The 13,244-nt window shown below is 32.4% G+C and overlaps 1 protein-coding gene across 1 annotated transcript; it reads left to right on the top strand.

Moving 5' to 3' along the window:
• Positions 1 to 3,959: 3,959 nt before the first annotated feature.
• Positions 3,960 to 4,817, top strand: LOC150038014 (uncharacterized). Its single transcript, XM_090311275.1, has one exon. The coding sequence runs from the start codon at positions 4,387 to 4,389 to the stop codon at positions 4,753 to 4,755; it is 369 nt and encodes a 122-aa protein (XP_090167401.1). The 5' UTR covers positions 3,960 to 4,386; the 3' UTR covers positions 4,756 to 4,817.
• Positions 4,818 to 13,244: the final 8,427 nt, after the last annotated feature.

A 13,244-nucleotide genomic window follows, 5' to 3' on the forward strand; every position in this document is an offset into this window, starting at 1 on the left:
ATCGGCAACCTGGCCACTCGCACCCATACAAATCATAGGGCCGTCGTCAATGGAAGGAATTCATAACTCACTTAGGATTGAGGTCATGTTACCTATGGTCATCTCAGTGAAGTGAAGTCTCTGTCATGAACGGTGTTATATAACGAGACGTTAACACGTCGTGGTCAGGTCTTATATAAACTCTTTGTATAGGACGCTCCCGCTCGCATGTCCCCACACGAATGATCAGGATCAGACCATCCGTGACAAGTCACAACACTTGTGACCATTCCACAAAGCGGGCCGCATCCGTAGCGTTACCAGAATAAGGTTTCCCTCCTATATCCATATACTACAGACCATTTTGGTTATCACTCAAGACATGATCCATTTGTATGTCATTACATACATGCTTGAGTCACATACAGATAACTAGAGATTTGATGTTTATTGGTTTGTGGTAAAGCAAATAAAACAAGTAACTGAGCAAAAATACAAGATGTGAAGTAAGTATCAAATATTAACAACACAAGCATTCGTACATACTGTTTACAAACAACAGAACACGAGACTTTAGGGCATCAACTCCAACAAGAATATGCATGGAGGAGAGAGAAATAAATAGATAGATAAATAAATAAATAAATAAATATATATATAAAACGTAGGTGATGACTAAATTGTAAATATTCAAGTGAAAATAGGGAAGCCCAATAGGTTTTTTTTTCTTTTTTTTTCTTTTTTTGTAAAAAATGAAATGTTCAAAACATTAATTTAATATGTGCCTATTCTTTAGGCATTTCATGTAAAAATGCCTTGTCATAATCATGATGATTTTGATTTATCCGACCCAATTCTCCCTTATTATTAAGGGCTAATTTTAACTTTTTTTTTTAGTATAACAATATGTGAGAAATTAAACCTCTGCTTGTAACATCATGAATTTCAGGAAAATTAAAATTAGTTATCTAAAATTATTGAGTTTTAATTTCCCTTTCATTTTTTAAAATTGGGATTAAATTAAAATAATTGAAAAGCTTTTATTGGTCAAATTGAATTTAATTGATTAGATATTCGAACTAATTATCTTGATTGAATTTTACCTCCCTTTGATTTTGGATTTTGGGGCCAACTTAAAAGATAACAAAATTTATGTGGTTTTTAATTGATTTAAATATTTGAAAGGATTTAATTTGTATTGGATTTTATGCCATTTAATTTTGATTTTCGAAGCCTAAGTAATTTGAGAAGTTAATTGATTTATTAATTTTATAGAATCTTTGGAGATTTTGGAGATGTTGTGATAAAATATTTTATTTATCTTTTTAAAGTTTGAAAAAAAAATGAAAGAATTGAGATTTTTCGAAACTAAAGGGGAGTGAAAAGAGGCAGAAAATCGGAGAGAAAACAATTCGATTTTTCAGCGACACCTTCCACAAAATTGTCGATTGTTGGAGTTTAAACTGTTGGATCGTGCTGAAATTTGGTCATTTTGTTCAGGACATATAGGATTTCATTTTGATCAGTTGGATTGTTGTTTGAAACTCTGGTGTCCGTAATCGTTGTTGAATATAATCGAAGGATTTTGAGGTGTTGTTCACCAAATTTGGAATCAATTTCGAGACAATTTTATGTAAGTGTTTCTTTCTTTTTTGGAATTTCTTGGAGATTTATTATTGGCCACTAAGGTTTTGGTCTGAATTGATTAACCCATAATATTGAAATTCTAGATTCAAGATTTGGAGAATGTTGGCTTGATCATCATTAAGTGTTAAGGACCATATGGATAATTTTTTTTAGGTGAGAATCTGATTTTGGAATTTTTTTGGGCCTTGATATAATCACTGTAATGTGGGTTTTAATGCCTATTATGGAATGTGCAAAGGATTAAATTATTGTTCGAAGTTTTGGAGTGAGTTTAGGTCAAGCCACTATTTGGTTAAGTGGTTTGGAGACGTTGTAAGGTGAATTTGTGTTTTAGGATTAAATTTTACATGTTGAAGTAAATTTTGGTTTATGCATTGGGTTTGATTTAAGAATTTGCATTGGCAAGGATAGATTGATTTGCTTGTTATTTAAACTTGCTATTTGAGGTAAGTAATACTATTGGAATCGCCTATGTGCCAGGCGTTAAATTTAAGATTTATTATTTGAGGATTCTAAGACTATTTACATCAAGTTGCATGAGGATAAATAAGTTGATCTTGATTATGTTTTAAAGCATGTTACGAGTGCCAGTATGAACCAAATTACCTTGTTATATGAATTGCTAGATGAACATTGACATGATGCTATGTATTTGCATGTTGTGAGACTATGTTTCATGATGCATGTTATGATTATGATAGTGGTAGTTACCCCCACCCGTAATTAGTTACCCACCAGAAGTTTGTGTTTCCTTCGAGATTCACCAGAGGTTTGTGTCTCATTTGGAATTCACTAGAGGTTTGTGTCTCCTTTGGGATTCACTAGAAATTTGTGTCTCCTTCGGGATTCACTAGAGATGGTAATTTTTTTCGGGACTTCACCGAAGGTTTGTGTTTCCTTCGGGATTCACCAAAGGTTTGTGGGTACACCTAATCTACGGTAGTGTAGGTTCAACTAACCACTAACTAAGTAGAGATTTATGCATATCTCACTAGAAAGTAACATCTAGAGGACATAGATGCTTAGCCTGATCCCGGTAGTGGGGTTACTTATTGAGTATTTTATACTCATCATTTCTTACATTATGTTTTTTAGGTAAGAGCAAGGACGTATCAATGAATGACAGAAGGAATCCGTGACCACGCCATTGGGATCAAAGAAATGCTTTCGCTCATGTTTTCATGTTTAAGTGTTTTAAATTTCTAGTCTTGATGTGAGAATTTAGAATTTCATGGTTGATTTATTTATTTATTTATCAGGCTTCATGAAATTTATTTTGAAAGATTTTCAGTTATTTGGATGTTACAAAAGTATTTATGTAAATAAATTTGTTTGAGGCTTATGCATGTATGAAGCAACAACTTACGATAAGTCTTAGAAAGTCAGTTACATTGATCTTTGGAAAACTAGTAGGTCAACGTTAACTAAGGATCATTTAAAATATTTTACCATTGTAATGAAAAACAAGATAGGGATTTATGAAAATTCGAAGGACAAAATTATTTCGATTATTTTTACACTGATATTAATTCATAATTATTTAAAAATTTATATGTTCTTAAGTTGCAACTAACTTTATCTAATCTATATTAATTTTTAAAAAGTAATTGTTTATATATATAAAAGTGAATCCTTCAAATTTTCATAAGAAAAAGGATTTAAAAAAGTATATTAATATAAAACGAATAGATTTAAGTTTTAACTAAGATGATTTAAAATATTTTACTATATTCACCACTTTGACGTGTAACCATTAATAAATGAGGAGATAAAAAGTTTAAGAAAATTCCAAAGACAAAATAGGTATGCAAAACATCTTATTATTTCGATTATTCTCATAATTTATAATTATTTAAATATTTTAGTTTTAAATAAAATATTGATTCTTGTACTTTTAAATTTGTTCGATTTTAGTCCATGTAATTTCAATAAATCTTAAATTTCGTCATTTGAATTTAATTTTGACCAAATTTGATTATCAAATAATAATAGCGTAATTGTTTTAAATATTTTCTTATATTAAGGGGGTGTTTGGAGCAAGAAGTTAGTTAATATAGTCAATTGAGTTATAATAGTTTGTGTTTGGAGTTTAGATTATCAATATCTATTAATGATAGATAATAAGATTTTGTTATATTTGTAAATAAGTGGACTCGTTTTCTTATTTTTGAAAACAATCCTAAAACTTAATAATAATTGTCATGTAAGAAAATACAAGAAAAATTTATAAAATTGAGCTATTAAATAATAATTTTCAAAATTTATAGTAAAAATGTTAATAAATAATTTTTTTTTAAAAATAACGAACAACAAAATAGTTAGTAGTAGGGACTAAATTTATGATTTATTGAAAGTAAGCTAAAATCAAACATTTAAAAGTAAATGGATTAAAATTAAACAAATTTCAAAATGCCAAAACGATATTTTCACCAATAATAATAATAATAAAATTATGATAGTATGACTAATTTTAAATTTAATCTAAATTATTATTTGATAAAAGTAATTAAAAACTGGATGATCCGAAATAGATTTGAAAACGTAAATTAATATAAAAATAAAAGAGATAAGATTTTAGGAATGATTAAAGGTAATGCAATCCAAATGAAAACAGGATTTAAAATTAAACCACAACATAAATTCAAACTCACCGGCCACCGCTCATCGTCTCTCATTTTCTGAATTTCCCTCCATTGCCTTCTTCCCGTTTCTCGAACTTCAATTCGCTATTAAACCCTAACTTTTCTCCGGTTAAAAGCCATGGAAACTGCAGCAAATCGCAAGAAACAATTCCGTAAGTACTTGAAACCCGGCGAGTTGGCTCAGATTCGAGACTCGCGAATTAGCGCCAAACGGAACCGAAACAAATCGGCGTCTCAGATTTACCTCCGCCGTGCTTTTGCTCTGGAATCGTCTCCGGTTTCCGGTACCGGCGATCAATTGGAATTCAGGATTGTCGAGGATTTCCGTAACAGTGCTGTGTTGTGCCTAAATAGGAAGAAGATCGCGGCGATTAAGCCGACCAACTGGTTTCCGAACCCTAACTTGGAAACTCCGGCTACCGATTTAACTCGAGACCAGCCGATTATTGATGCGCTTAATAGCGATGTTTCGGCATATGTGGTTTAGTATACATGAAATTTTTTCTAGAGGCTTACACGAAAGGAAAATAGTTAAATGTATTGCAGGCTATGTGCATTCGATCATAATTTACGATAATTATATATATATATATATATATATTTTTTTTTATAAAATTTAATTCATTTTTGGACTAACTCAAAGTCAACATAAATTGGTTGGGAGATGACATTAGCGATCAAATTTGAACAACAATTAAAGAATAAAATTTATTATAGTAATTTATTATAGTACTCAATGCAAAAGATATGATCTTTATTTCATTGCACATAATCTTTAGCAACGAAAAAGTACACGTTGGAAGAAATGTTAGCGAATCCTAGTTAGTGAAGATTTTTAGAGACGAATTTTCGAAATCTTCACAAATTGCAACGAAATTACTATGTAAATCGTAAAAAAGTAGCGACGTTAACATTTTCGTCGCACCTTTGCAAAATCCTCACAAATTACAACGAAATTTTAGAAAAAATCGCATATATACAAGGAGTAACTTTGGAACAATTTGTTGTTTCATCGAAATGGTTAATGTGACAATTTTTATTTTTGTCACAATATTTTAATTTTGTTGAAAATTTTGATTCATTTAAGACCTTTTCGAGTTTTGTCCTTAAATGGAACAAATAAAATTATACCGTAAATATTGTATACACATGCTAATATTTGGTGTTCATAGTAAATGTTGATACCGAAAATTGCACCTAAATTTGTATTTGAAGGAGAATAACGGGATATCCTGCAAGAAAAGCGAGTAAAGCTAACACTGTGATGTTGAGCCAAATCCATTTCAACACTCAAATTAGAATTGGGTTTGAATTTGAGCCAACTAGTAACAATTAAAATAGGTTGAAAAACATACCACCCCTTGAATTATATAGGCCGTCTATGTAATAATTCAACATAGTTTGTCTCTTCAGCTTCTAAGCCATTATTAATCGTTACTTTATCCGTTTTCCACCTGAACCATCATTATCCGAGCTGTTACGAACTTCAACTCTTAATGTGCTCGACATTTAGATGGAAGTATGACTTTTGATTTACCAATAATTATTCTTAAGTTATGCTTCTTTAATAATATAATAATTGAGCTACACAAACGAAATTGGGTAAATAAATAGTCTTTAAATTAACATTTTAAAAGAGGTTTCCACTAATTTAAAAACTATGAAAATTAATCCCAATTGAGGATAGAAATGGATTGGGGTTGGTGGCCAATCCCATTAACTTTGGGCTGACCTCATTTAGAGGCCAGTTGGGCTCATAGGCCCAGCTGCTAACACATAAGGGTTGGCATTTTCTCAAAAGACCCCCGCTTTGAATATATATATAAATTTATTTATTTAAATATACACGTGTATATTTATATACTTTTTACTTAAATATATATATACATATATTTATTTAAATATATATATACATTCATTATACATAAGATACAATATTGTTTTAGCCAAAAGCCATTTGAAAGTCTATCAACTTGGCTTCTACCTTTGGGTTGCCGGTTAAGCTTGGCTAACTTTTCTTAGCCAACATTCTTAGCTCAACTGTCTTTACCCAAACCTCAGATTTAATTTTCTATTTGGGTTCAATTTCACCCTCCACAGTTGCCCCTTTCTCGAATTGGGTGACTCAAATCCTCTAGCATCCATGTCTTGGCTTGGTTTAGGTGAAGAGCTTCGTTTTTCGTACCAGAATCCCTTATAAAAAATGGTTTACTTAGCCACCAAACTCACCACACTCCAATCTTCATCTTTAATCCTTCATTCCTCAAGGTAATTTACTGCTTGACTTATATTTCCTCTTTTGTTTCTATACATGGAGAATACCCAAGTCTTAGTTCCTAGGATTGATGCGTCGACTGATTCTAATGATTCCGACTTTGTTCCTAATCAAAGGGCTCCAGCCTTCAAAAAGCTTCAAAGATGCTAAAAAAGTTAAATGCAAGGATGCTAAAAAATCAACTGCAAAAATGTACATACCTTCAAAGAGCTTAACCAAGAAGAAAACTAACTTACGAACGGAATCTCTAAACAAAAGAAACAAAAAGTATGTGAATGAGCTCCAACTATGAAAATATGATCAACAACTATTTTTTAACTTCAAAAGATTGAATAACAAACTTCTAATCATACAATAAGCTCTAAATAAAACTTTGTTCACATAAACCATGCTTGAAATCAAACAAAGAAACTCTATAACGAGTAGTCTAGTTCCAATTTCAAACCCATATTGAAGGCTTGCATACTTGCAATTCCATAAGTAGAGTTGGACAACTCTGCAAAAGAATTAAAAAAAAAAAAAAAAACCATAAGCAGTACTCTAGTTTCAATTTCATGTATCATGTTAAAAATGTTATTTAAGATACTAAACAACTATAAGCATAACAATCACAAATTAAAATTGACTAACCCAATTCAAAAACTGAACAAGCCCTCTCCCCTTTCAAACACAAGTAGAATCATATTTACCAATAAAAAATTATCTACAATCACAGCAACAAAATTTTCATATTATTTAAAAATAAGGAAATTTTTTTAAAAAAAACGTAAAACACAAAAAAGTCTCATTGTCACAAACATATGCTATATCTATAATCTTAAACTTAAAGTTATTTTCTTCCAGTTTCTTATGGTGATTTGAATCTTTCTTAAGTAAAAGAGCTAGAATTGAAATAAGTTTTTAAAAACTAAGGTCTTATTTGATAATTATTTCATTTTTTTGTTTTTAGTTTTTAAAAATTAAGTTTTTTTTTTTTTTTTTTTTTTTTTTTTTTTTTTTTTCCATTTCTTACGATGATTTGCATCTTTGTACAATTTTTTAGCTAAATTTTAAAAATAAAAATAATTTTTTAAAAGATGTTTTTTTTTTAGTTTTCAATTTTTGGCCTTGTTATTTTAAAAAAATAGATAATAAATTGAGAAATTTGGGGAAATAACGTCTATAGATTTAATTTTAAAAAATAAAAAATAAAATGATTACCAAATGAGACATAGAAATATAAAATGGATAAAATTAATCAGGTAAATAAAAAATAAAAAAGGTCAAGATCAATAAATATCCAATAGGATTTTTTTGAAACCTACAAATAGAGTAGGATAACAAACTCGATTTTAATTAGATTATAAAATTGTTTAAAATCTTTAAACTTATATTTGGATAAAATATATGATTGTTAAATTCATATATTTGTTGTTATCCCGTCTTTGACCATATATTTTGATAAATGTCTTTAATTTTTTTTTTTTTCAAAAGGTCTTTTTTAAGGACTGTTTGGGGCGTAGAGTTGAGATATGATGTCCATATACCTGTGGAGTTCATATGTCTGTATTTGGGATGAAAAGTTATTTGGTATGAGTTCGTAAGTCTGTGTTTGGGGTGCAAAGTTATTTGGTATGAGTTCATATATCTATGTTTTGGGTGTAGAGTTCATATATCTAGGTATCTGATGCAGTTTTTTGAAACTTTTTTATTTAATAATATGCTTTTATGATTACTATTTATGTTTTGAATCTTTTTTATTCAATAATTCTACCCATCTTTGTTGGAATAAAATATGAATTGCAATTTTTTTCTTTTAATTTTTAATTTTTTTCTCTATTTCTTTTTTGGGCAATGAACAACAACTAACTCATTATATAAAATGAGAAACCAAAACAAAATCAAAACTTTTGATTGTAGCTAATTTTTCTCCATGAATTTCATTATTATCTTCTTTTCCTTCTTTCTATTGTTGCTCTATATTTTTACTATATCATGTTTTTTTTAATTAAATCTCCCCCATCATCGTCACAGCTAATGGAATGTCACCACGTTTCTTCAACAATTTCACTTTCATTTCCTCTAAATTTGGAGGATCATCAGAGAATAAATCTCTATTTTTCACTCATTTTTGCTGGAAAATGTTCTAGGAAAAAATTTTCATTTTTTGGTTTTTTTTTTTGTTATATGTTACATACTTTTAAACTACATATGTACTTTTCGTCTAAATATTCTTAACACTCATTTGATATGTGAATTCAATTAAATAATAATATTTTTTTTTACAATTTTTTACGTATAAATAGTGTACTTAATATAGACAAAATAATATTTTTTTTATATAATCAACAAGCTGTTGGTGTTGATGCTCTAAAGTCTAGTGTTCTATAGTTTGTAACTAGTTTGTACGAACGCTTGTGATGTATAATATATATTATTTTACTTCACTTCTTGATTTTGCTCAGTTGAATGTTTTATTTGCTTTACCACAAACCAATAAACCTAAAATCTTTGGTTATATGTATGTAACTTAAGCATGTATGTGGTGACATACAAGTGGATCATGTCTTAAGTGATAACCAAAATGGTCTGTAGTATATAGATAGGAGGGAAACCTTATCTTGGTAACGCTATGGATGCGACCCGCTTTGTGAAATGGTCACAAGTGTTGTGACTTATCACAGATGGTCTGATCCTGATCATTCGTATAGGGGACATGTGAGCGGGGGCGTCCTATACAAAGAGTTTGTATAAGACCTAACCACGAAGTGTTAACGTCTCGTTCTATAACACCGTTCATGACAGAGACTTCACTTCACTAGGATGACCATAGGTAACATGACCTCAATCCTGAGTGAGTTGAGAACTCCTGCTATTAAGGGCGGTCCTTTGATTTGCGTGGGTGCGAGTGGCCAGTTCGCCAACTCAAACCTACCACTTTAGGGATTCGTCTGATTTGGGAGCTGGGAACTCAGCTACATAAGAAGGAATTCACTTCTTCCCCGAAGCAGGGGTAAGTAGATAGATAGCTCCATTAAGGGCTGATTCCAGGGCTTGAACGATGTAACGCCACACACCTTCTCTTGGTGCGAAAGGTGTTCACATATAGTTGGACTATGTTGTATTGTTCATTAGAGGGATTAGTGGTCCTTAAGAAGTGAGATATAACTACATGGGCAAAATGGTAAATTGGCCCAACTATACTTACGAGCATCTGTGAAGGGTCATCGTACTAATGATTGGTTATATCCGATGGACACAGAAATATATTTGTGGTAAGAAGAGTTCAGATGTTGGTCTTTAGTAGAATGCCTGATAGTTAACGGATGGTGGATCTCGTGGCTAAAGAGTTTAGTCAGTTATTCACGTACCATTGGAGCTTCGAGCTATAGGTCCATAAGGTCCCCTTGGTAGCTTGGATAAAGCTGAGAATTAGTTTTTGGGTCAGTTTGAAATGTTCAAATTGAAAAGAGGGAATTCGATTATATATGATATAATTGAACTGGTTAATTGTATATGATATAATTACCTAAATGTATGAGATACATAATTTTGGAGGAAATTGGATATAAATATGATTTATATCAAGTAGAGGAGAAAATACTATAGTTGATATATGATATCAAACTATAGGTTAAGAATATAATATGATTATATTTATTATTTAATTAATTTGGCGGATGAGATAATTGGTCGAGTAATTCTCCGGAATCTGCAAAAGTGGGAAGTTCGAATTCAGTTCTTGTAACTGAAGAATAAAATGAAAATTGTTTTCATTTTGTAGAAAACGCAAGAAAAATCGCTCACAGTGTGAATCCATACGATCGCTTAGTGTTGAGAGCCTATATGATGGCACCCATCGTCCTAAACGATCGCACACCCGCGCACTAAATGATCACCCATGATATCTAAACGATTGCTTAAGTTTACTACACAGTCGCTTAGCGTGCCGAGCAGACCTAAATGATCGTTTTGCCATTTGTTAGACGATCGGTTAGCAAAACCTACACGACCGTGTACCTTTTTCTAAACGACAAGCACTCGACTATACGATAGTCTTCTATTATCTCCCACTTGCTTATTTGTACTACACGATTGTCTTTTCCTTTTCCCTCTACCAATTCCATCAAAGTCCACCATTTGGATTCTCACTCCGAGAATATCGAGGGCTTTGAGTGGTGGTGTCGTCCCTGGCTTCTTTTGGTTCGTGCGCTGCCGATCATGTAGACGATTGTGGTGCTATTAGGCGACTGTTTTCTGAGCGATAAGAAGCGTAGAGGAGTTCGCTTCCACTGGACTGAGTTCGAGTGAAGATTTTCTTCAACTGGTACGTTTACTCAGTCTTTTGTATATTTTTTGTTAAGGCATACCTGTAATTAGTGTTATAATGCATATCTATTTGTTATAATGTGTGTGTGGTAACTCTTTCACAATTAAATCAGAAAGATCCACTTTCGCTCATGGATTTTCTTGTTTAAGAGTTCCTTTAATTGGTATCAGAGCCAGGTTGCTGATGTTCCAATTTCATTGATACAAAGAATTGCATATGCATTCACGGTGCGTGCAACATATCGTCGTTACAAATTCCAGATGATCAGCCTTTGTTCATATCATCGTTGAGCTTCAGTAGCTAAACGATCGTTTAGCTTCATGCATTAGATGATGTGAAGAAAATGCTAAATGGTCATGTAGCTTCGGGCATTGATTGTTTTAGTGTTGTGCGCTAGAAGATCGTGTACCTCGGGAGCTAAGCGATGCGTTGTGTTGCTATACGATGGCACTACACAATCGTGTAGCTTCGGATGGAAGCTAAGCGATGAGGTGAAGAGCTATACAATAGCGTTGCATGATCACTGACCACGATCGTTTACCTTTGATCAGAAGCTAAGCGATGCGTTAAGTTGCTATGCTATAGCACTAAACGATCGTTTACCTATATGCGGCAGCTAAACGATGCGTTGAAATGCTAAGCGATAGCATTAAGCGATCATTTAATTATGCGTGGCAGTTGGGCAATGCGTCGAGAGCTATGCGATAGCACTAAGCGATCGCTTACCTTTGTGCATGCACTAAACGATCAAGACGCGACGCTAAACGATAGAGCTAAGCAATCGTGTAGCGTCCTCTGGCATTAGACGATGACACTATACGATAGAAGGCAAACACTACACGATCATGTAGCTTTGTTAAGCGATATGCATTAGTTGCTAAACGATTAAGCAAATGCTAAACGATCAGAAAAACGCATGATGATGGACGTTAATGCTAAACGATCAGCCTTAGCGAGATATTAGGCGAGAGCAAGAGCAGCCGGTTCGACCGGTTCTCTTAAGATTTGGTCCGGTTCAACTTTAAATGGTTTTTGGCTGGTTTATTTCAGACTCTGCTGGTCCGGTTTAGACAGTTCAGGTCTGGTTCAAGCAGTTTTGGAGCGGTTCAAGCAGTGTTGAAGCTATTTTTGTAATAGTTAGGCTTTTGTTTGCTTGTTTTTGCCAAAACTAAAACCATATTAATTTGTGTTTAATTATTTATGCATTGGATGTATGTTATAATTAAATAAATCTTGTATATGCATATAGTATGCCATTTAGATTTAAAATCCCACCATAGAAAGCATGCAACATGCATTGAAAGTATGTTATAATTTGTTATAATATATAGTATGCATGTTAGGGTTTCTTGTATTTAATATAAGTGTTATATTAAGTGACCTCCATTCGAAAAGTATTTTTTAGCTTAAATTTAGACTTGGGTGAATAAGGGGAAGTTGTTCGAATAGAAATCAAGTTTACGATTTCAACTACCACGACTCCACACCGTTCACACCGTGAGATTCATATGACGCTTCATGTCACCCTGAAAGTGACCTCCATTCGAAAAGAGTTTTGTATGAGTCAATATCAAGGTGAACGGAGGAAGTAGTTCATAGTAAGTGGGTGAAAGAAATGTGTCAACATATCCTGCGGTCTCTTCCGTTAGTTTGAACCGTGAGATTCTTATGTTGTGCCTGCTGGTTAGCTTTAAGCGGCCCTTTGCTAGTCGTTTTCTTTTACAACTATCCCCTCGGAGGGTTGTAACATAGGATTCGAAAAAACTCAAGCTCCAGAAATGGATAGGATTTCTTAGGTCTTAGTGATCCCTGACGTCTGAAAATGGTGGGTCTACACTTACATAATTATTAAGTTTTAATAATGTCTGACCAAAAGCGAAACCTAAATGACTATTAGAATATGAGTTATTCTAGAGATAGTATTTAGACAAGAATGTCTTGTTGTAGTATCGTTGAAAAAGAATAATCTTGGGTACATTATTAAAATTGCTAAAACTTGATTGGATTTAAAATTTCAAAATGACAAGTTCAATAATACAAATGTTGACATCAAATAAACTCGTCGAGGATAATTATGTGAAATGGAAATCAAATTTGAACACAATACTTGTGATAGATGATTTGTGGTTTGTCTCAGTTGAGGATTGTCCTTCCATTCCTTTCTCTAATACAAACCGAAATGTTCCGGATGTATATGACAGATGGGTTAGGGCTAATGATTAAGTCCGTGCTTATATCCTCGCCAGCTTATTTGATGTGTTGGCAAAGAGGATATGAGTACTGCCAAAGAGATTATAGTATCTCTGCGAGGGATGTTGGGACAACTGTCCTTCACCTTGAGGCATGATGCCATCAAATACGTTTACAACAGTCACATAAAAGTTAAGACTAA

The sequence above is a fragment of the Benincasa hispida genome, chromosome 2 (genome assembly GCF_027475165.1).
Source record: "Benincasa hispida cultivar pf3 chromosome 2, pf3_genome.v1.1, whole genome shotgun sequence".
In the NCBI taxonomy this organism is placed as follows: domain Eukaryota; kingdom Viridiplantae; phylum Streptophyta; class Magnoliopsida; order Cucurbitales; family Cucurbitaceae; genus Benincasa; species Benincasa hispida.

Coding starts and splice junctions, on each gene's coding strand:
- LOC150038014 (XM_090311275.1), top strand. CDS start 4,387: ATGGAAACTGCAGCAAATCGCAAGAAACAATTCCGTAAGTACTTGAAA.